This window comes from Mycotypha africana (assembly GCF_025528875.1).
Source record: "Mycotypha africana strain NRRL 2978 chromosome Unknown BDF20scaffold_4, whole genome shotgun sequence".
In the NCBI taxonomy this organism is placed as follows: domain Eukaryota; kingdom Fungi; phylum Mucoromycota; class Mucoromycetes; order Mucorales; family Mycotyphaceae; genus Mycotypha; species Mycotypha africana.
In genome coordinates, this window is record NW_026515728.1 from 1,765,807 (window position 1) to 1,787,673 (window position 21,867).

The following is a 21,867-nucleotide window of genomic DNA, read 5'->3' on the forward strand; positions in this document are numbered from 1 at the left end:
TAATGAATTTCTGATCTAAATTATACTATACCTCAATAAAGATACTTCAGTCTTTGGCACATAAATTATGTCTAATTGATGTCTATCTGATTGTTTGTTCTGATTGATAAGAGTCGTCTGAAGTACGGTTATTTAAGCGAATAATATGATTGAAGATAGTTAGCGAAGATTAAAATAATAAGGTAGTACTCGATGATGATAGTATAATAAACTTCATTGTTAGAGTCACTACTTGATAATGCAGCATTTTCACAACTCTTACTTTATATGAGTACAAATCAGACCATATCTTCGATATAAAGCATGCCATTATAATCAAAGAAATAACGCATTCTTACTGGCTTCAATTTTCAGGAACGAAAAAAACAAACCAGGAAACGACAATGAAAAAACAAGAGAGCCCCTGAAATCCTTTCATCAATGTTACCGTTCCATCTTAGTGCTTTACACCTACTTTCTGTTTATTCTGCACTGCTTCCGCTTCCGCTATTTTATTGTCAAATGCCACCTATACCCTCCTCCTCCCCTTAAGCTGATATAATACAAGGCGCGTTTGGCTAATAATTTTCAACTAGCTGTATCGGTTAAAAACCTAATGATGAAGTAAAAGTTTGTATAAGATCGCCGTTCGTTAAACCTTCGTTATTATACACTTCTGCTTTTACCGTATTTCTTTGAAGCGTCTCGCTTTGTCCGTTTATTAGCAGCGAACATCTCGTCTAATCTTTCTTGATTGTTCACGGCATGTGCTGCTAAAGCCATAATATTGTTTTTCTTTGACTGAAGCTTACTTACACTCATCTATTTAAACAATTGTGTCAAATCAGAACGCTCACTTGACACAAAAAAAAAAGAAAAGAAACCACAATTATGGAGACTTACAGCAGGGCCGGTGTGGAATTTGGGAGCTTGGGTAAGAGTCTGGGCGGCTCTCCATTCTTCAGAAGGTAAAATATCTTGTTGATTGATGGTTTTAAACTGAATATTGCTTTCCCCTTTCGCTTTCCTGCCTAGTAATCTCTCCAACTATTATAAATATTGCATTAGAATACCATCCTGAATTGAAGGGCGAGTAAGGACAAAATCTTGGCTTACATCAATATCATTGCCATTATTGGGATCCCCTTCATACCCTTCTTGCTGTTGGTATTGATAATATACGTTTGGATCGGCAGAATACATGGCATTTGGATCATAAGCATATGCATCTGCCGCTGTTATCACTGGCTCATTATATTGCTCAATTTGGTCTTCGCTCGGTTTCTGAACAGTGATTGTTGGTTCTAGTGTTGGCATTTTTGGCTTGGTTGATTTTACCATCAAAGGTTCTTTCTCTTTTAGCTCTTTGCCCACTTTAAAAAAGGACCCTGTGAAACCAGTAACAGCTGTGGTATCTTCCGTTTCTGCATCATTTTGTTTTTCTTCCTCAACTGCTGTTCTTTCAACAGGTTCTACTGTAGCTTCGCTATAGTTGTGCTTTGTTGCTAAATTATCGTTTTCATTATCTTTTGCTATAGCTTTGCCTTTCTCTCTCATTTTTTTGGCCAAGGCGTATGGTACAAATGCTTCATCCGTCGTTGTTTTTGTAACAGGAACAATATGAGTACTATTTTTGGTCAGTGGCGTATTCTTTGGTTTGGGCAAGAGGTCTGCTAGGCTTAGACCAGTTGTTATCTTTGTCCGTTTTACTTTCGGCTCATCTTCGTCGGCATGATCGTTGGTTAATTTAGGAAGATCAACATAAACTGTCTTTTTCTTTGTCGGCGGTGGCAAGAGACTGGACAAACTTCTTTTTGTTGCTGTAGAGCTGGAGGATATAGTAGTGGAAATCGTTGTTGTCTGAGATGTTGATTCAGCATCAGAAGACTCAGAATCAGAACTGCTGTCGTAATTTACTAGAGACATAACGTAGCGTAAGTCTTTTGCTGTCCAGTTGTTTAAAAGGTGATATTAAAGGTAATTATGCAAATCAAGAAAAAAAAAAATTCCCCAAAACGGTCCTAGAACCCCTTCAAAATACAGATTTAGACGAAGAATTTTATTGCATCCAGTTATATCGCAGCTTTGCTCTTTTTTCATCAGCTGCTCTGCGACGCTGTATCGCTAACTTCCGTACTAGCCTCCTTCACATATGGAACAGCCCCAACTCTAAACTGATCTCTCAATGCCGTTCTCGATTAGATTACCGACCCGATCCTTTCAACTAATGAACGCAGCCGATGTATCCGATGGCGTTTGGGTTGGCTTCCTGGAGGCTATCAAACCTATTGCCTTAAACATCCTTCGTCATTACTTACAAAGTCCCACGCTATCTCCTGTTTAAACATGCACCACCGCCTACGATTTCCCCCCCATCAGTCTGTGATCCCATATCTTATGTCCTCAACCGTCTTCCTACATATGCGATCAAAACATATCCGATCAAAAACCCATCCCAAATACAAAACTGGCATTTTCTATGGCCAGCACTTTGTCACATCTTGTTTGAACTCGACTACTTACACCACTCTCGAGAGCCGCCTACAACTCCTCGGTTAGTGCACCTATTGCTCGACTGGTTACCCTCTTCCCCTCCCCCAACCCTTTAGTCCATAATCCTTTTTACCCTTAGCCCTAAGGAGTTTTTAGATACTACTCAGCCTTTGGAGCTGCCCCGGGCAATTTAGATAAGTTTAATATCTCGCGTCCATTGGGCTTTGAAAATTAATATTATGTAATACAAGCTACTTCAAAAAGTAAACTGTAACCAAATGGCTAGCAAAAAAATCAAATTTATTTCAATGTTAAAAAGTAAACTGTAACCAAATCACAACAAAGTCTTTTGTTTAAATAATATCTGCTTATTTTTTTATAAACTATTTCAAAATCTGTATAATAATCGGAACCTACTTTTACATACCAACAGTCATTACCGTTTGGTTGACTAGAATTATATACTTTATATCCGCCCATTGATAATTTGAAAGATGTTTTATCCTCATTCCATATTATTTTAAAGTTACCAGATGCTGGATAAAAAGCCAAATGTTTATGTGTATTATTCCAGTCTAACCAAGCGCCTCCCCAATGTCTTCTTATTCTAACAACATCATCATTATCTTCAAATATATCAAATCTGCAATTTGTGTTATTTCCTCTACATAACCAATAGAAATCTCCAGCACTGTTTCCTTCTGAACTAGAAAACCAATAGTTATCTTGACCAACAGCTTTGATAAGAACATTTTCATAAGTAGGTTTCGACATTTTATAATATATTTCAGTTTTTTAAATTAAAAGTATGTATTAATTAAAAACCTCTTGTATAATATTTTCAATTTATTTATTTAAGCATAATTACTATGTGATGGCTTCGTAGCTGCATGACATTTGCATCACGGGGGTTTTGAAACAAGACTTGAAAACAAACATTTTATACAGCTGATAAAAAATGAAACGCATTTCCGCACACTCCACCCTTCTCGCGGCACCGCTGCATCTCGCTGGAGTAAGGCTGCATCGCTTGGAGAATTACAAGAAGCTGGTGTTGTCATATGGACTATTCCGGGTTCTTATGCTTAAAGTTGTAATAGTTGCGTTAAAGAAAAGAATCTCATATAATGGATTGCATAATCTACCACATAACCCCTCCCATATAATTTCACATAACCCACCACATATTTTATGTGGGGTTCTGTAGTGGATTATGTGGGTTATGTGGTGGGTTTCTGTGGTGGGTTTACGTGGGTGGATTATGTGAATTTTCCATCTTATGATGATGTCCCTATTTTACATGTATACAACGCGAACACATGTAACATAAACAAAGGAAACGGTATAGATTCCTGCTATATATCTACTCGTTTTTTTTTTTTTTTTTTTTCTTTCCTCACTGTATCCGGTGTATCTGGTGTCTGTTGTCTTTTTTTCCCTTTTTTTGGTTCGTTATAAGTCATACCATGACAAACCGGGATGAAAATGAGAGTAACTAGACACTTCGGATCTAAATCTCTTTTTTTTTATAATCGCGAGCCTTATTTAGTAGTGATTGATGCTCTTCTTTTGTAGCATTTCCATACCTCCTATAATATATAAAGACGAATTAAACACACCTTCAAACATTTGACACGTTATTATGGTCATAAGAATCACGATAACACTTGTAACGCGTCATCTTGTATTTCTAATTATGCGTATATTATAATGCTACAATATTACTGGCTGAGAATTATTAATTTTGCAAACATTCAGTTTGCCGTGATTTTCAGTGTATAATAAAAGGACTAAAGGAGACTCATTTCACCTTACAGTTTATATCAATTATAAGTCACGTTCACAACTAAAAATAACCTCAAATATCAAACTACCCCATTAATTTCAACTTTTGCAATGAAAATAAAATTTGTCTGTTACAAGGCAGTGATAATGTATCAGAAACTTATTTGAAAAGATCCACCAAAACGTACAGACTGCCTAACATGAAAACTTATTTATCTTTTTCTGCTGCTGAACTGCTTCAAAAATCTAGACACGGACACAAAAAATGACAAATACAATTAAAACAGTTTTCATTTAGCCAAGCATGATAACGACAAAATAAAAAGGTACTCTTTTATTATCTAAAAAAATATATAAAAAAAATTTGTATGACAGATTGGCTCATCCTTACAACTATAAGCATAAAGACTCAACAGGCGGCACCACGTGTAGGTTGTCAAATAGCCACCCTCGCACCCGGACGCCGCCGCCCCAGTTTACATGGGGGATCGCAATAGGTGGGTTAAGTGCTTTCACAAACACAATATCCAAAAGACCGGGACCGGAACGCTACCGCCCCAGTTTACATGCGAGGTTGGAGGTGGATTAAGGTTCTTTACTGGGCGAGAAAACTTCTAAAAGACCCACTTCCCTATAAAAAAAAAAAGCAACCAACTTACAACAAGAAACTGAACCCACCGTATTACTCTAGCCATTATAAAAAGAAGGATATCTCCGTAAACCAGACTTATTTGAATGGATATGTGAAAGAGTAATAAGAGAAATTTTGTATGAGACTTGATGTTACCTGCCCTATTGAATAGATATAGATAGGCCGCGGAAGAATGCATTTTTGCCTAGTTTGTATGTACCTGAATATTATGGTTGCTATCTCACCAAACTTGTCATGCATGATTTTGTCTCTTAACCAACAAAAAGGAATTATTTAAACACGGGAATTGGATAAGGAGAGAGTGCATGCTTTGTAATGCATAGTGTAAATTCTATAACAAATAAGCGAGACAGAATTCTAACAGAAATGATTTTTTCTTTATTTTTGATAACTGTCGTGATGGAGATGATTTCTTCAAATTTACAGTTTTTAATTTAATCTGTTTATAGAAGATTTTGAATCAAATACTCATATTTATTCCTTACAATTCTTCTTTTGTAAGTGCACAAACTCAAGATCATTATCTCTATAGTGTACATCTTAGTGCTACATGCTTTGTCATAAAGCGAAAAGTGGTGAAGTCGATTTTTAGCATTAAGCTTTTTTAAGGAACTCCGTTTTTTTTTCGGTTTTTTTTTTTCCTTGCTTTTTGCAGCGCTGTCTATTTCAGGTAAAAGGTACACAACAATTCTATTTATTTTAGAACCTGTATGAAGGATAATAAAGGCTTGAAAAACATTTTTAATTTCTTCATCTCTTATTCCTGATATTATCAATTAGCAAAATTCACATACATTATACGTACATTTTTGTCTACATATATATTCCTATCATTTCATTAAGTATACCTTCGATAACATATTACCATGTTAGATCAACTATATCAGCTTTTCTGCGTACCAAAACCGCCTTCTCTATCCATTTCTGATCTAAAATGCAACAACTTCAATCAATTCATCGATAAGACCATGATGTCATCACTGACCATTGACGAAAGCCAAAGCTTGCAAAAAAGTGCCACAGACGAATTATCGAAGCTGATAGCTAAAAAAAGCAACAGCCCCAGCAATACAAAGCGCATGATTAATGACATGTTCAAAAGTGCAGCAAAGGCTTGCCGTATGGATCGTGAACGCGCTCTAATCCATTGGTTAGAAATCTGCGTTTTTACAGCACTTGATCTCCAGGATACAACAGGTAATAGTGGTAATAATAAATTCTATACAGAGAAAACTGCTCCTACAATTGAGGTAGTTTCTACCTCGACTGAAAAGAAGAGGTCTACTGCACCACAACAACAACAGAAAAAAAATAACCGTAATACGGACAATAAGAAAAAGACAGCTAATGAAGAGAAGAAAACTAGACAGAAATATGAATCTGAAACGGATGTTTCATGGGAAGAGGATGATGGAGAAAGATATGAACTTATCGGCGCTTCAGATGACGACTATATACCTTCAGATGATGAGGCAGTTGTTCCAAAGAGGACAAGGCCCGTTAGAAAAACAGCTGTGGTTGCTAATGGCGGTAGCCCTGATGCGGCGAAGAAAAAAGTGCAACGGAGAAAAAAGAAAAATGAAGGGCAAGTCGACCCTCCTTCGCCTTCATCAAAGTTAGGAAAGGTAGCAGAAGCAACTTTACCTGTGCTTAAAGAAGGTGCTGGATCTAAAGCTGTTGTCAAATATTTTAACCAAATTGATGCTCCAGTTGCGTCTAAATCGACCGCTTTGTTAAATGGATATTTCGCTAGAGCCTTCTTCTTCCCATCCTCTGACAGTTTCAATGTAAGTTGGTCATCCAATGCAAAGGTTGTGGGTAAAAGAATTCATTGAAAAAGAAGTTAACTTTGTGACAATAATCGCCCACAATTGCTATAGGCTTTTATTTCAGTCTTGAATTCAGCAACAAAGACGATCGATATATGCGTATTCGCTTTTACAGATGATGATGTAGCTGACGCATTGATAGCTGCCAAGAAACGTAACGTAGCCATCCGAATTATTACAGATAACCAGCAAGCAGCGGGTAAAGGTGCTGATGCTAAAAGACTATCAGAATCTTACGGTATACCATTTAAAACAGATAACACGTAAGTAGCCCAAAGCCCAAAGTAGTAGAGAGCGTAAAGATTTGCTTAAAGCTTTTCTTTCAAATTTGTTCCCGGCTGTACTGTAGAACGGGTTATATGCACAATAAATTCGCTATTGTTGATAGTGCAACCTTAATCAATGGCAGTTTTAACTGGTCTAAGGGGTAAGAACCAATTTACCGTAACAGCTAAAACTATCACATTAAACTGATATCCTTTTTTAGTGCTCGGTTTAAAAACAGGGAAAATATTATGGTTACCAATATACCACTCTGTATCAAGGAATTCCAAGCTCAGTTTGATGCTCTGTGGACAGAATTTTAGTCCTTGCACAGTTGCTTTTTCAACATTTGATATATACTGATCTATGATATCTGTTACTATCTCCCACCGAATATTGGTATCTAATGATATTTATAGCTCAGAAGCTTTATATTCGTAATATTCAATAAATTTTAATGAAACAAACTTCCTGATGTTTGCCAATACTGTGGTAAGTTAACTACATATTCGTCTTATGATTATTTTTATTGTATTAGCTGCTAAATAAATGATGATATTTGCTTAGTTAGAGCAGTAGGTTTTTGTTTATGTAAGCGTACAATAGATAATGGTGAAAAGCATAAATAAGAGTGCCGAAGTCCAATTAGCCATACAATTCCTTGACTGACCACTTCTATTGTTGTTGTTATGTGCTGCAAAAATAGAACCTTCACCAACACCTGACGGGCGTGCTTTATTAGCGTTGCTGGATGTTGACGCAGACGGAGCGTAGGGGCGAATGACAATTGGAATCGATGTGTTGGTTTTTGAAATAGAGTCACTGAACACGACAAAATAGTTTCCAGGTAATGTCGTGTTTGGAATTGAGAACTAAGTAGAAGAGGGGAAAGGTAGAGTATGATGTGTTATTATAAAGCTATTATTTCGATAGATAGCTGCCTTACGCTCAATTGATGTTCGTAATATATGAATGTATTGAGAGTCCTTTTAAAGCTAAAGCCCTGAGAGATATCTGCATTTGGTGTAATAACAATGTCGGTGAAATTGAGATTGGGGTCCTGTGTCGTAAGCGAGATGGATAAGGATAAGCCTGAAAAATGAGTCTGTGAGTATCAATGAAAGAACATGCTTCATCAATTGTTTATTTCATGCTATCAAGCTGAAATAATTATAGTTACGCTTGGGTAAATCAGCATCATCAGGTAAAGTGTAAGCAATCGGCAACATTTGTCCAGCAACGTACGGAGCATTAGGCACAGGAAGTGTCACATTATAGGTATGCGAGGGCGAGACTACTTCTGTAGAAACGATTTGTGCAAATAAGATTGAACAATAGGCAAGGAAAGTGATTATCATGTTGCTTTTTCAATTACGAGAAGAAGAACAAGAGAGAAAATGCCTGTTGTCTTCAAATATATTTATACTTTTTGTGTTTATCGTGCAACTGTTTATTATGCATGGCTTGTTACCCACTCAAACTCATATAATGTGCATGCAGATGCGGCTCTATATCAACAATATATGAGTTGTAAACACAAAAAAATAAAGGCTGTAAACACAAACAGATGTTTATCTCCCCACATAAATGAATTTAAGCATTGGTCATACATTTGAAATTTGCTATGTTCACAATTTCCTTCGATCATCTCATTGTCAAGCGTTTACATTCTCGTTTACATCATTAACAGTAACTAGGGAACATTAAATAGATCCATGAAAGGATAACTATGAGAAAAGATGCCAGACGCAGATTGTGCGTAAATTGAACTGCTTGGTGTAACAAAAACATGACAAAGAAGCAATACACAGAAAAATACACGAACTTGTTACAATGTAGATCCTCCTGTTATTTGCTTGAGCGCGAAGGATCATTGTCAATTTCCTTCTCAGCGCAAGTTGGAAGAAAAAAACAGAGTGCGGCCTCATTTAGATCATGCTTAGGAAGCATTATTCATAGAATGCTTTGATGAGAATGCCTTAAATAGTTTTAGAAGCAGACTATCAAAAAAAGTGAGAGGGATGAACGAACAAAAAATATGTCATTATTTTTCCTTTATAATTATATTTTGCATGTGTGATCTTCTTCTCTTTAAATGAATGAGATGTCACTTTATGGACGACCCTAGCCATTAGTGGTAACGATGTCAATAATCTGTTGGAAATTCCTCAATCTCGCTTATGGCCGCAAGTATACTCGACGTTGCTCGATGATAGGATGCTATTGTGCTTGCTTCTTGCAGTCTGCCACAAAGGTAAAGAAGTAAGAGTAGGATTAATGCTACTGCCACCATTTTATTACGGGTTTTTCGCTAGCTGATGCTGATATTGTAGCAATAGAGGTTGCTGTCGTATTTGTGATCCAAGGATTTAGTCCGAACATTGACGTATGAGAGCCCTTGTTCTCAGCGGTTTTTGTAGCTGCTGTTAAGAATGAGGTTCCTACGACACTATTATTATTATTTTTCAGCAAGGATTTTAACTTTGCTTTCCCGATTCCCGCGAGGATGTATATGACCCCACCAACAAATATACCAATGAAAATCATTAATATTACAATGAATTGTTTCTTCCTACGGACGTTATTGCCAGTCAACCACAGTTTCCTGGTCCTTTTTTCCTTTTGTTCATTAGTTCTCTCTCTTTCTCGGCAGTAACACTGTAATATCTTGTAATATCTTTCTTCCCCGGTCTGCAGCTCTGGGCCCATACAGCGGTTAGACGTCAGTCTATCTGTTGTCCTTCTTGGAGAAAAACACGCTTTCCAGCCAACAAATCTATTGTTACTATTGTTATAATCACGGCAATCATAGTTGATTGCATTGATGTTGTCATTGCAATATTCACTACCATTTTCTTCAATTATCAGTGTCTGTTTATTGGATTCTTGTTCTTTATTCTCTAGATTATCGTCCGCAACCAACATTAAGGCAGAGGATGTGCTTACATCATCAACTCGCTGATCGGTCTTTTGTTGATAATTGCTGGCTTCGTTTGCTTGTTCATGATTTGCGTTCAATGTCTTCTTCTGATATCGTTCCTGCCAATCCTTATTTTTCTCAACAAAGTATGTATGATATTCAGTCGGACTGAGACTACTATTGCTTCTTGTCTTAGAAGGTGATATAGATGGGGTGCTTGAAAGAATTGTTACACTATTATCAATAGCAATACCAGTATCTTCATATGGATTATCATTATTCTCTTCGAGCTTGCTGTTGATAACTATGGTTGGTTCAAAGAAAACTGTCATATCGAAGGACATCTAACTTATAATTACACTTGATGTTTGCAAAACTATGTTGCAAATTTGTACGCTAAGGCTAAAAAACACAAACTAGAAGCAAAGAAGCGAAGAGAAATGTTTTAAGCCTTATTGAACATGTCTTTATTTGGTGAGTCAATAGTATATATGAACTATGCGTAAAGTATATAATCGATCATTCTTTTTCAATGTAGTACTGACTCTTTCGAATTATATTTTCTGAAACCTAATAGACCGTCAAGTTGAGCAGTGAACGATCTCATCATACATCTTCATTATGTTATCACATTATATCTGCAAGGGAAAACATATGATGTCTGTGAAAAAGAAGACATCACTACCCGGTTAAAGCATTTATTTGATTTGAAGCATCTACCGCAAATCATACAATCTGCAGAAACGGAAATCTAGAACCGGTAAACGGTATTGCAAAAGGAATTTGCTGCATATCAGTTGATGATTAATTTCGGTACAAAAAAGAGAGAAATCGTTTTAAATTTTTCCAAGTTCTCAATTAGCATATAATGATGGCTGATAGAATTTATTTGATATATCATACAATATAATATTCGGTTGTAATGGATAAGCTTGTTATTCTAATCTAATTCCACGGATTTTCTACCACTGCTTCGCCCATCCAATCTAAATAGGTATTACGATTATTATGACTGATAGTGGTAAGGCTGTTGTTATTGGTGTTACTTATAATGGGTATATTTGTCATTGAACCAGTATGCATATCATCTTCAATACCAGCAAATGCGATATCTTTACGTTCTTCAGCTACACGAGCAAGGAATGTTTCTTCTTCCTCGGCAGTATCATGTATTATGCTTGAAGCAGTAGTAGTAGGTTTGGCGGTAGTACAAGAGAATGGTGTACCACCGCTCACATTATGACTACTGTTCCAACTTTGAATTAAATCAGCAAAAGCTGTTCGTTTTTCTGGTTCAATGTCTTGCTCTTGTACTATTAAAGGAGAGCTCTGAGAAGGTTCTACTTGTAATGCGAAACTTGGTTTTCTGACAGAAGGATCTAACCATGGATCATCTACATGAGTAGGCGGCGATATAGAATAAGTTGCTGTTGTAGGTGTACTTAATGACATTGACATGAGAGGAGGTGAGGGTTCCATAAAGTCCTCGACACCCAAATCTCCAGCCGTACTATATATACTGCTAAATATAGTATCATCGTTGTCATTGATAGTTAACCCTTCCATCAATTCAGGTGTGAAAAAATCAGCCTTTGAAAGAATCGGCTGTGTCTTTCGAGATGTCTCTGCTGAAATAAATCTGCTTAGATCATTAGCAAACGCCCTTGTTGCTTCATCCTCTATAAATTGGACATTATCTCCAAACGAACTGCTGGTCTCATCACCATATTCCTCCTCAACATTACCATTAATTTGTTCGTGTGAATGCTGTACTGATTCGCTTCCATGATGAAATTGTTTTGCTTTTTCCTTCATTCTTTGATATTTTTCGAATAAAGAAGCTTTTTTCCGTAATTGTCCTCCATCTTCGCTCTTTTCCTCATTTTCGTCTGTTTGTTGTGAAAATTGTTGCCCTAATTGTTGACCAGATGGCGATAGAGGTGCTGTTGGTGATGGCTGAGCAGAGAAACTCGCCTCGCGAGTTGTTTGTTCATCACTGTTTTTCATATCGTCTTTGGATGCCTTGCTTTTAACAATAGTGGATACAGTAGAAGATGAAGATAGCGAAGAAGATTTGGAAGAGTGAAGATGGCGATTTGATTTGAAAAATCCAAAGAATGATGATGAATTGGAAGAGGTAGGTTGCTTTTCATTGTCCTTCTTATTGTTGGTCTGTTCCTCGTTTTTTGGTGCAGCAGGTAATCGTTGTTCAGCCTGCACAGCTTCGGCCTTGCTATTTAATGGCTGTTGTCGTTGTGACGGCAAGTTAATCTTTTTAACGTTATCGTCGCTTATATTTGCTTGTTGTGATTGTTGCGGTTCGATGCGAGTAGGTGGAGTGGGAGGCGATAATGCCGAGAGTTTTGACGACGGCACTGGAGGTGTTGAGGGAAATTGCTGTTGTTGCTCTTTCGCCATTTTGTAACGGCTGCTACTGCTGCGACTACCTCCGAATAAAGAATCTTCATCATCCTCTTGCGAATTCGATTTGAGTGTAGCAGAGGATCGTTTAGACGGTGATAGTGGTCGGCTATTAACATTACGGTTAGGACTGACTCTTTTTTGGCTCAACTTGGATACATCAATATCTCCAAAGAGACTCGAACTGCTGCTTTTGAGTTGGCTGTTGGGTCGGATGCTGTCGCTACTGCTTATACGAGAAGTATGGTTCAATATGGGGGTGCTGCTACTTGTATCATTACTGTTAAAGTTCCCAGACAGTAAAGGGTCATTGGTGACAGGTGAGCTAGTTCTTGCGCTATGACTGGAAAATTTGCTTGCAGTTGTTCTTTGCTTTGATGGAGTAAATAATGGATCATCTGTAGCAGTGGAGCTGTCAGTGACTGAGGTAGCATTTAACGGATCTACTTGTTAAATTTGAAAGTGTTAGAGATTGTGTTAGAAATCAGCTCACTTATCAAGTCATCTATTTTCTCTGCATACTTCACCATCACCGAATAAATGGCCATGTTTGGCTCTTTGTTTTGACTTAAAAGACATTCAAGTAATTATACACAATATTCTGTTAGGGAATTGAAATAGCTGAAGAGACGTTACAATATGAGGTAAGAGAAACGGGAATTAAATGCTGTTCAGCTGATAAACAAAGAATTAAATTTGTCGAAGACCTTCGGTAGACTTTATTAAAACACTTTGGACTTCCCTTATTGGACTGCCAGCTTCAATTGTGCTCGTATAAATATAGGTCATCCGCTTTAATAAAGATCAAGCAAACAGGGTTTTGTTCAAATGAGATCAATAATCTTGAGGCAAACCAGCTTATATCTCAGAAGATTCTTCTTTCAAACAACTTTTATCTATAAATCCCGCTGGTAGTAACGGTCTTCAATACGACAAAGTAAGTATAAATCCTGTTATGTTGTGGAGTACTAACTGAGCAACTTTCGTTTTCAACGGCAATTTGTTCAGCAATATGGTAGACATTTTTCAGCAACATTTATATCACACTGTTATAAATATACTTGCAGTCAAAGTTACAGTGTTTTATGGTCGATGAATGCTTCAGTAAGGCTTCTTTAGAGGAGTCGTGACAGATTACATAGAATATGTTAAATTAAGTTGAATGCATTACAATGATTGGCATATACTAGCGTACTGTACCTGTGGTGAGTGATATCATTAACATACGCAACTAAAAATATCCCACATTCTGCCGCTGCTAAAAGGTTCAATAGGATGATGACCTATGGTTCGAACCGTACCTTTATTAGCCGTCTCTTTCTAAATGCCATAACCGACAACTTTGTCCGATAATGGTCAAGGAGGTACGTTTTATTTCGAAGACTTACAAACAACTTGATGATAATCGCTTCTCTTTGACTTTCGATAATGTGAAGTACTATCTTTTTCGTCTGTTTGACCCTCATTTGTCTAGTCTTCTTCCTTTTACTACTTATCCCGCTGTTAGCAGTACATTTAGAATTTCCTGATGAGTGTGATGCATTCCTTTATTAAACAAAATGGTGTAGAGCTTATACTGTAGACGCTTTGCATAGCAGCCAGACATTGAAACGTATAAAAAGCAGAAACAGAGTTTCTGGTTCTGCTCTCCGTTTTATATGAGGGTTTCCAATAATATCTGAATACTAAAAGCCTACTAATTTGGATCGAAAGTTGACTGGTGCAGCCAACACTTCTAATATCTCACTGAGATAACCAACTTATACAGTCCCTACAATATCAGATTCGAGGCTCAGAATGTAAACTTGAAAAGGTTTGTTTCAACCATGGTACAGAAATATATCATACATTTCTCTGCATATAGTGTCGGTGCCTTTGAAATATTTGCACTTATGTGTGGCTGTGGTAATCTACAGCTTGATCTTATTGACAAATATGTTGTTTATTATTGTTGCCTTGTGTCTTATGTAAACAAATTTTCGGCCCATATTGACCTATCAATATCTCGTATCGTTGTCCTTACTGGAATAGAGCAGGTAAAAATAAATTTCTAAACTGAAAGCAAATGTAAAACACGCGCGAACCAAAGAGTTTGTGTATTATTTAAGTATAAATGGATGAAGAAGGCTTTTCATTTTCAAAGAAGTTTGGCTGAAAAAGCTTCAACTTTCAAGGCAGGAAAAGGATCCATCCAATTTCTGAATTTTTTGGGTTTTCAGCGCCCCACACTGAGAGGTTGAACCTGACTTCAAGCCAATCAACTTTAAATCATGCACTTTAAGCTTAGGCTTCATGAATGATTGGTGGTCATTCCACGTGAAGCGATTTTTTGCATTGCATATAATCGAATACTGATTCTCTTTTCGCTAACTCTCCTTTCAAGACAACAGCTAATGTCGACTTATAATTACATCATTAAAGTAAATGTCAATGGTTTACGATACAAAACGATCTTATGCCATTCATCTTTCTTAACTCTGATTCTCTTTTTCTTTTGCTTTCTTCCAAAGTATATTATAGTTGGAGATTCGGGTAAAATTGATACTATTCAGTAACTTAACGTATAGTGCAATACTCACAGTACCCTGACGATTGTTTTTTTTTGCTTTGACTTTGTATTAGGTGTTGGGAAGGTTTGTATATCTTGATAAATTACACTCTATTTTTGTAATACCATATCAGCTTAACATTAAGACTTTTTGTTCAGTCCTGTCTCCTGTTACAATTTACAGATAAACGATTTTACGCAGGCCGTGAGTTAACCATAGGGTAAGAAGGACATACAGGGATGAAAGGGTTCTTTCTAGAGTAAGACAGCAAAAATTATTAATACGCTCGCAGGGTTGAGTTTGGTACTCGATTTATATCTCTGAAAGATGGAAAACAGATCAAACTGCAAATTTGGGATACCGTAAGAAAGGCTTTTTTGTTCACTATGAACGAACAGTATTAATTTACTCATATTGTACGACGTGGTCTAAAGGCTGGACAAGAGAGTTTTCGAAGTATAACACAAAGTTACTATAGAGGAGCCGCAGGCGCATTGCTAGGTATTATTATACATTCTTTCAAGTTATTGTATATTGAACTGCTCACCAAAACCTTCTCCTATCAAATAGTATATGATATCTCCAGGAGAGAGACCTTTGAGCACGTTTCAACATGGTTATCAGGTATATTAAATTGATATATGGATAAATCAGCTGTGCAAATGAATCAGCTAAAACAAATGTACAAAAAAACCAGATGTTAGAAGACATGCCAATCCTAATACAACAATAGTTTTGGTTGGGAATAAGTGTGATTTGGATGAACGACGAAGACAAGTGACGAGAGAAGAAGGAGAGAAATTTGCTAAAGACAATGATATACCACTGTTTATTGAAACCTCTGCAAAGTCGTCTGAAAATGTAGAAGAGGTGTTCTCTATAACAGCAGAGGATGTCTATGATAAGATAAAGTCTGGTGTGTTTTCACCAAATGAAACGTCTGGCATACGCTTGGGACATTCACAAAGCACTATAGCTGAAGAAACACAGACTAGCGGTTGTTGTTAATTTATTATATTAGCCTTACATAGTATTTTTGCAATGTACTATTAATTTTTCCATATTATAACCATAACCGATACACAATAAAGATTTAAGGAACTTTATGGGAAGAGTATATTAAATTTAAGCAGTGGCAATATACTTTACGAAAAGGAATGTAACCGCTGATCAGTTAATAAAGCCAAGAGAGAATTTTGTCATAAGGGGTATCTAAGCTGTTTAGGAGCAATCACAATATGCCAATGTCTATACAGCGTGCAGGAAAAAGGAACAAAAGTTATCGAATGGAATTGTGCTACTAGTCTTCGTCCATACTAGAAGAGCTATCAAACGATTCTAATTGCTGTTTTTGTTTTTTGCACTTTTTCAGCTGTGCTAATACTTCAATAACAAAGAAGGATAGATTTCTGTTATGCCTGTACTTATTTTTAGCCCGTTTCATTAAGGATTCCGCAATCGAAAATTGATTGACACCTGTCAACTAATGTAATAAAATATTATGTTAAACGGCACTCTTATATACTTCTAGATTTGCTAAGTGAGTTTACATGAGCATCTTGTATTTGATCGTTTTCCAGTTTTATAGTTAAAACTGCTCCCTTCGCTAATGAGTCCATGACAGTAACCTTTATAAGATCTGCAGCCCCAACTTCAACTTCAACCTTATGTACACCCAAGATTTTCCCAACTTCTCGTAATGATTCCTCATATCTGTTTTAAATGTGTATGTAGGTGGTTATGAAAAATTAGTAAGTGTTGAAGAGAAGCAAGGTATGCGCATGTGCGTAAAAAGTGAGTTTACATGGTATATCTTTCTTCAATAGACTTATCCCTTCCCAGGTTATCCTTGGTTGCTGATATAGCTTTCACTCTTAATTGACGAACCTCATCTTTCAAAGTTTCCACCTCGTCTTCCAAATCTTCGAGATTCAACTGGTTATTAGCAATTATATCTTTTTTATTTGCCAATGCTTTTGATAATTCTGTAATTTGCATTTGCTGCTCATAAAGCTTCTGCTTGGCTTTATCTATGGTCATACCATCCTCAATATTGAAGGATTTCGCTTTTGTATTTATTGAATCGATTTCTGTTCTGATTTTATTCATATCTTCATAAGTTGCAAGCAAACCGGGTAATTTCTGATCTATCTGTTGCTTCACTAACAAAAAATGAAATAAGGCGTGATGAGTGACAATTGGGCAAGCGAAGGATGAATTGTAATTACGCTACGTTCAACAATATTATCTGTAATTTTCGTAAATCGTTGCTGTAACGTTTTAATTTCTTCAACAAGGCTCGGCTGTTGTGCTTCTTGTGAAGTTTTTAAATGCTGATCTTCTGTAATATTATCTTCATTCTCTGCATTACCCTCTGAAGTAACCAATGCCGTTACAAGCTTCTCAATAGATAATACTTCGCAATAGTTTTTTCCGAGAATTTTATGATACTCCTGTTATTCAGTTTTAATTTCATGAGCATAATAACACAATTAGACAGTTTTCTCAACTTTCTTACCAACAGATCATTGAAGGAAGACGCTAGTTTGTCCGCATCTACTAAAAACTTGCTATGATTCTGCGAACCGTTGAGGAAAAATCTGAATGCTGTACGAGTCTGTTGATATTGCGTTTCTAGTCTAGTAATGGTATTAGAGATCAGAACGATGGGCTTTTTTTGATGCTGTCAAATGTTTATCTGAACTTTACTCGGTTATGCTCTGCAAGTTGAATGTTTCTGGAGAATTTTGCGACATGATTCAAGAGCGATTTGTTTGTTCTTTGTGAAAAAAGCTAAGAAAAAGGTTGCCAAAGCCAGTTATAAGGAAGAAGAGGGTCGAATAACCAGGCACGGCATTCAAAAAATTGTTAAATAGATTGCCATTGGAATTTGCTTACTATCAATTCAAAGTTCGTGTTCCTTTACAATTACAAATCTACTCTATAAAATGTTAAAGATAATTTATTATTGCAATTTTTTATTGCCCCCTTGTCTGCAAGAGGTACTTTTGTACATTCAAAATAATTGAGATGTTGCTGCTATAGCAAATAAAATTCTTTAATGTTTGTTGAGAGAGCAGTGTCGTATACAAATTAACTTCATTCAATTGACATCTCAACTGTTTATTAACTTGATAGGAAAAATCAATTTTTTTAAACGACGGTACCAGAAGCAGAGGCGATACGAGGCCACAAATCAGCACATTCCTTAGCAACGGGACCAGTGATGGCGGAACCCTTCATTTCACCCTTGGGGTTGACGATGACACCAGCGTTATCTTCGAAGTAAAGAAAAACACCATCTCTACGGCGCCATGCCTTACGTTGACGAACAACAACGGCGGCCATGACCTTCTTTCTTAATTCGGGCTTACCCTTCTTGACGGTAGCAACAACCATATCACCACAACCGGCAGCAGGAAGTCTGTTCAAGCGACCCTTAATGTTACGGACGGCGATAACATACAGGTTCTTAGCACCAGAGTTATCAGCGCAGTTCATGACAGCACCAACGGGAAGACCGAGGGTCATACGGAACTTTGTGCCGGAAACTTTAACTATAAAATAGATACACACATGTTAGTTCTGATTGCTTCTTCTAAAGTTCAAAAGACCAATCGAGCTTTTTTCTGACTAGGCGACATGTCGACATGATGACGCTGATGATGGCAATGAGGTGAACAGATTCGCCATAAATAACCCTTTGAAATTCTTCAATTCTTCCGCTCTATCCATTGAGAAGATCCATTTCCTTATTTCTATGCATTGCTTCGTCATCAACATCATGTTGCAGATTATTGACATTCTAATAATCTATCCACTTCGACAATTAATGCATCCAATACAATCCATCCATCCTAAATAGTGATCATCTTTCGTAATCATTGCCTATTGATGGTACATCATCCGACATGTCTTATTGCCTTCGACTGATGCTCTAGTTTGACGCCTACTACTTTACCCTTGGGCATTATGTAAAAATAATGAGGAGAGGAAGATCTATCCGTTTCGCTAATTCCCCTCCCATTTTTTGCTTCCCTCCTCTCCTTGATTTTTGGAATACAGTGTTTTAGCTTCAACTTTACATTTTATACAAATTTTATTGGACAATATAGATTTTTAATTTAGATAATTTTAAATTACTTTAGGATGAAATGGTATAATATTCTTGGACGATTCATTGAATACATAATTGGAGACATTATTTTGAATGTCAGTGGACATTTTTCAATTGATAGTGGCATTAAGTTAAAGTACTACGAGACGTACTGAGCATTTTAGTGTAAAACAGGTCTTATCAGCAATAGATACAGGGTTGTGATTTACGAGACTTTATTTATGGATCATATGAATTGAACTAGGCGTTAAACTGATCCCAGACACGTTCTTCCGCCACGTAGATAACGGTTGTTGTTGTCAATCATAATAAAAAATAGATGTTGTCAAACTGGGACCATTTACAGAAAATAAGTTTGGCATCTTTCCTTTGATTTCCATCTTCTTCTTCTTATTCTATACTTTCTTTCCTCATCCTGATAGCTACTACTCACCATGTACAAAGCCAAAATCTTGCAAAAAATCAAATCGGTGGCAGAAGCCCATAAGAATAAACCCAAAAACGAGTCCTTCCGTAAGTAACACATGATCGCGCTGCTATAAATAGGTAATAGTGGTAATCCAAATCATATTTCGTATACTAGTGAACATCGAGTGCAAGGATTGCAAAACACTCGGACATTTCAACAAGGCATACCATGAATGCAAGTTTTACAAAGCAGTTTCTGCAAGTGACGGTAAGAATCATGTGTTCTCAATACAGGACAATTTTATGATAGCTTAACGCAAATTTAGTTGGAAGTAGCGGCAAGAAACGTAAGCAATCAGCTACAATCAAGGAAGAAAAGAAGCAAGCAAAGAGAAAGAAGAAGCAAACAACTGGAGATATCATGTGTATCAGTTGTGGCTTAAAGGGTCATTCTACTTCTCGTTCTCTCGAATGTCCCAATCACATAGCTTCAAAGGAAGAAGTTATCACCTCGACGCTTGGAGAAGGTTCCACTGTATTCACGAGGAAGCTCCCTCTTACGTCTGCTGTGAAGCCAGCGTTTCGCGAACAATTCCAAGAAAAAGTCATCTCTTGCTGCTCTGACATAAGGAGAATAGTATTCTCTAGTCAATTATTCGTTAACTCGTACCTCATTCATTATCAGGAGAATAAAAGAAATACAAACAAAGGCGACAAGAAAGACACTGATAAAAACAGCAACAAAGGCAGTAAAGAAGCCAACAAAGAAGCCAACAAAGAAGCCAACAAAGAAGCCAACAAAGAAGACAGCAAGAAAGACAGTAAAGAAGCCAACAAAGACAGGTCTATTCCTGATGTATTCTGCCAGCAATTCTGGTATTCAGTAGGTCAGCTAGTAACGGGCAAGCAAGTTACTCACAAAACGGCATTATCTGACGACATAAAGCAGTATTATACAGACTTCAAGGCAAAGTTCCCCACTATCGAAGTAAAACACAAGCTGACCGTGGGATATAGCTAATGCCTTACAGAGGCAGCAAAGGAATTGAGCGTCTCTTACACGAACTCCATTGTAGAGGCTTCGAGCAGCGCTTAACAAAGTTCTTTACCTACAAATTGAGAACTATGCTCCCGGTAAGGCTGTAACCGAGTACCTTCTTAATGCTCTGCTGTTTTATTCATTTTATTTCTCTTTATACACATTCTAGAATATCAAACGCACCGATGTACAAAGAATTGTACAGCTGTATTGTTACCAATCTGTCTGCCATGGTCATCCTCATTGGCCAGAAAACCTCGAGCTGGCGGCCGTTGACAAAAACCGAATTGAAGTACTCTGCAAACAATTTGAAGAGTTCATTCCAGGAGAAGTAACCCTCGTTTCTCTTTCTGCTGCTCCTGTAAAGTTTGTTGATGCGTTATGGAACATACAGTTTGCGTACGAGCAAGAACATATACAGCATAAGCCGTACGATGTCCGTGTCCTACCACTTCCTCAGCGTTTCTTTCCCTTTCCTACTCCGTCGCTGAAATGGCGTTTCATCGCGATAAGTATAAACGCTCTTACACCCTTCATGTTTCCCGGAAAAGTTGCCAAGGGTTATACAGCCCAACTCGAACAATTCTGTAAAGTCTTCGACTTCAAAAAGTTTGGCTTTAAGAGGTAAAACTATAGAAGAACTTCTTCAGCAAAATTATGCCTAATAGTAAACACACCCCTATTTTTGCTTCTGTCATAGTCTAACCGCTTTGAAGGAAAGTTCTGATGTAATGTTTCGAAACATGGTTAGGTCGGACGGCTTTACTGTAGACTTTTTGTTCAGCCGCAAAAAGAAAACAAAAGAAGACATGACCATTCATAATCACACCTTGACTTTGGAAGATTTTTCTTATGACGAAGTACAAGACAATTACAGACCCGCTTTCCTGGATCCAGGCCGAAGATCTGTCTTCACAGCGGCAATCGGACTAGATCATAACAACCATCAAGTACCCAGCTGCTCTACCAAGGAATTTTATCATATGACCGGAAGTACCAGATACGCTGCAAAGCTGGAAAAGAAGAAAGCAGGCACAATTAAAATGATCGAAAGTGGCATACCAACCGCCAAAACTTCTATTATCGAACAACATGACCGTCATGTACAATATATATTGCAGCACTTCGAAGCCTTGTTCTCTTTTTACGGCGAGAGAACTGCTGAAGACCGATTTCGTTTATACGAGGGTCAGGAGCGTGCTGCCGACAACATGGTCAATTTGCTTATTAATGGCACCACAAAGTACAATAAGCAATTGAGGTTGAAGAAGAAGAAAGATCGAAGCAAGTGGCCAAAGAAGAATACCGACAGAATGGCCTTTTGTAAACGTAAAAAGAAGAAGAAGAAGAAGCAAAAGGTTCCAGAAGAGAAGAAAGAAGCAGATGCGAGAGAAGTAAGCGATGTTCTCGC

At 37.2% G+C, this 21,867-nt stretch overlaps 11 protein-coding genes across 11 annotated transcripts; 4 read left to right on the forward strand and 7 right to left on the reverse strand.

Annotated features, from left to right (window-relative positions):
• Positions 1-645: 645 nt before the first annotated feature.
• On the reverse strand, positions 646-1,905 carry BDF20DRAFT_834912 (mitotic checkpoint regulator, MAD2B-interacting-domain-containing protein; the record flags this gene model as incomplete). The annotated part of the gene is made up of 3 exons (XM_053078782.1): positions 646-801; positions 883-1,026; positions 1,096-1,905. 3 exons carry the CDS (start codon positions 1,903-1,905, stop codon positions 646-648), a joined length of 1,110 nt encoding a protein of 369 aa, XP_052937500.1.
• Positions 1,906-2,543: 638 nt separating this feature from the next.
• On the reverse strand, positions 2,544-3,249 carry BDF20DRAFT_865986 (uncharacterized protein; the record flags this gene model as incomplete). The annotated part of the gene is made up of 1 exon (XM_053080816.1): positions 2,544-3,249. A coding segment is annotated over one exon (469 nt), but the record flags the coding sequence as incomplete, so codon positions are not given.
• A 2,526-nt stretch (positions 3,250-5,775) lies between these two features.
• Positions 5,776-7,325, forward strand: BDF20DRAFT_912461 (uncharacterized protein; the record flags this gene model as incomplete). Its single annotated transcript, XM_053083958.1, has 4 exons — positions 5,776-6,696; positions 6,790-7,001; positions 7,088-7,165; positions 7,226-7,325. 4 exons carry the CDS (start codon positions 5,776-5,778, stop codon positions 7,323-7,325), a joined length of 1,311 nt encoding a protein of 436 aa, XP_052937502.1.
• A 432-nt stretch (positions 7,326-7,757) lies between these two features.
• BDF20DRAFT_810154 (uncharacterized protein) lies at positions 7,758-8,324 on the reverse strand (the record flags this gene model as incomplete). The annotated part of the gene is made up of 3 exons (XM_053076593.1): positions 7,758-7,874; positions 7,949-8,094; positions 8,183-8,324. Coding segments are annotated over 3 exons (405 nt in total), but the record flags the coding sequence as incomplete, so codon positions are not given.
• Positions 8,325-9,282: 958 nt separating this feature from the next.
• Positions 9,283-10,254, reverse strand: BDF20DRAFT_834915 (uncharacterized protein; the record flags this gene model as incomplete). The annotated part of the gene is made up of 1 exon (XM_053078783.1): positions 9,283-10,254. The coding sequence occupies one exon, from the start codon at positions 10,252-10,254 to the stop codon at positions 9,283-9,285; it is 972 nt and encodes a 323-aa protein (XP_052937504.1).
• Positions 10,255-10,867: 613 nt separating this feature from the next.
• Positions 10,868-12,891, reverse strand: BDF20DRAFT_834916 (uncharacterized protein; the record flags this gene model as incomplete). The annotated part of the gene is made up of 2 exons (XM_053078784.1): positions 10,868-12,786; positions 12,837-12,891. 2 exons carry the CDS (start codon positions 12,889-12,891, stop codon positions 10,868-10,870), a joined length of 1,974 nt encoding a protein of 657 aa, XP_052937505.1.
• A 1,845-nt stretch (positions 12,892-14,736) lies between these two features.
• BDF20DRAFT_912465 (P-loop containing nucleoside triphosphate hydrolase protein) lies at positions 14,737-15,900 on the forward strand (the record flags this gene model as incomplete). The annotated part of the gene is made up of 8 exons (XM_053083959.1): positions 14,737-14,763; positions 14,854-14,875; positions 14,966-14,976; positions 15,051-15,112; positions 15,185-15,254; positions 15,327-15,393; positions 15,463-15,516; positions 15,590-15,900. 8 exons carry the CDS (start codon positions 14,737-14,739, stop codon positions 15,898-15,900), a joined length of 624 nt encoding a protein of 207 aa, XP_052937506.1.
• A 292-nt stretch (positions 15,901-16,192) lies between these two features.
• On the reverse strand, positions 16,193-17,648 carry BDF20DRAFT_834918 (uncharacterized protein; the record flags this gene model as incomplete). The annotated part of the gene is made up of 6 exons (XM_053078785.1): positions 16,193-16,375; positions 16,443-16,605; positions 16,697-17,054; positions 17,126-17,345; positions 17,411-17,531; positions 17,602-17,648. 6 exons carry the CDS (start codon positions 17,646-17,648, stop codon positions 16,193-16,195), a joined length of 1,092 nt encoding a protein of 363 aa, XP_052937507.1.
• Positions 17,649-18,044: 396 nt separating this feature from the next.
• Positions 18,045-19,000, reverse strand: BDF20DRAFT_866008 (60S ribosomal protein L23; the record flags this gene model as incomplete). Its single annotated transcript, XM_053080817.1, has 2 exons — positions 18,854-19,000; positions 18,045-18,449 (listed from the first exon to the last, which is right to left on the reverse strand). The coding sequence occupies exons 1-2, from the start codon at positions 18,861-18,863 to the stop codon at positions 18,046-18,048; spliced, it is 414 nt and encodes a 137-aa protein (XP_052937508.1). The 5' UTR covers positions 18,864-19,000.
• Positions 19,001-19,424: 424 nt separating this feature from the next.
• On the forward strand, positions 19,425-21,080 carry BDF20DRAFT_866012 (uncharacterized protein). Its single transcript, XM_053080818.1, has 4 exons — positions 19,425-19,522; positions 19,593-19,685; positions 19,744-19,890; positions 21,016-21,080. The coding sequence occupies exons 1-4, from the start codon at positions 19,444-19,446 to the stop codon at positions 21,045-21,047; spliced, it is 351 nt and encodes a 116-aa protein (XP_052937509.1). The 5' UTR covers positions 19,425-19,443; the 3' UTR covers positions 21,048-21,080.
• Positions 21,081-21,264: 184 nt separating this feature from the next.
• On the forward strand, positions 21,265-21,579 carry BDF20DRAFT_866014 (uncharacterized protein; the record flags this gene model as incomplete). Its single annotated transcript, XM_053080819.1, has 1 exon — positions 21,265-21,579. A coding segment is annotated over one exon (288 nt), but the record flags the coding sequence as incomplete, so codon positions are not given.
• Between the last annotated feature and the right edge of the window lie 288 nt (positions 21,580-21,867).

Coding starts and splice junctions, on each gene's coding strand:
- BDF20DRAFT_866012 (XM_053080818.1), top strand. CDS start 19,444: ATGTACAAAGCCAAAATCTTGCAAAAAATCAAATCGGTGGCAGAAGCC. Junction 19,686..19,743: donor AGCAGTTTCTGCAAGTGACG/GTAAGAATCATG, acceptor ACGCAAATTTAG/TTGGAAGTAGCGGCAAGAAA. Junction 19,891..21,015: donor TACTTCTCGTTCTCTCGAAT/GTCCCAATCACA, acceptor AAAGTTGCCAAG/GGTTATACAGCCCAACTCGA.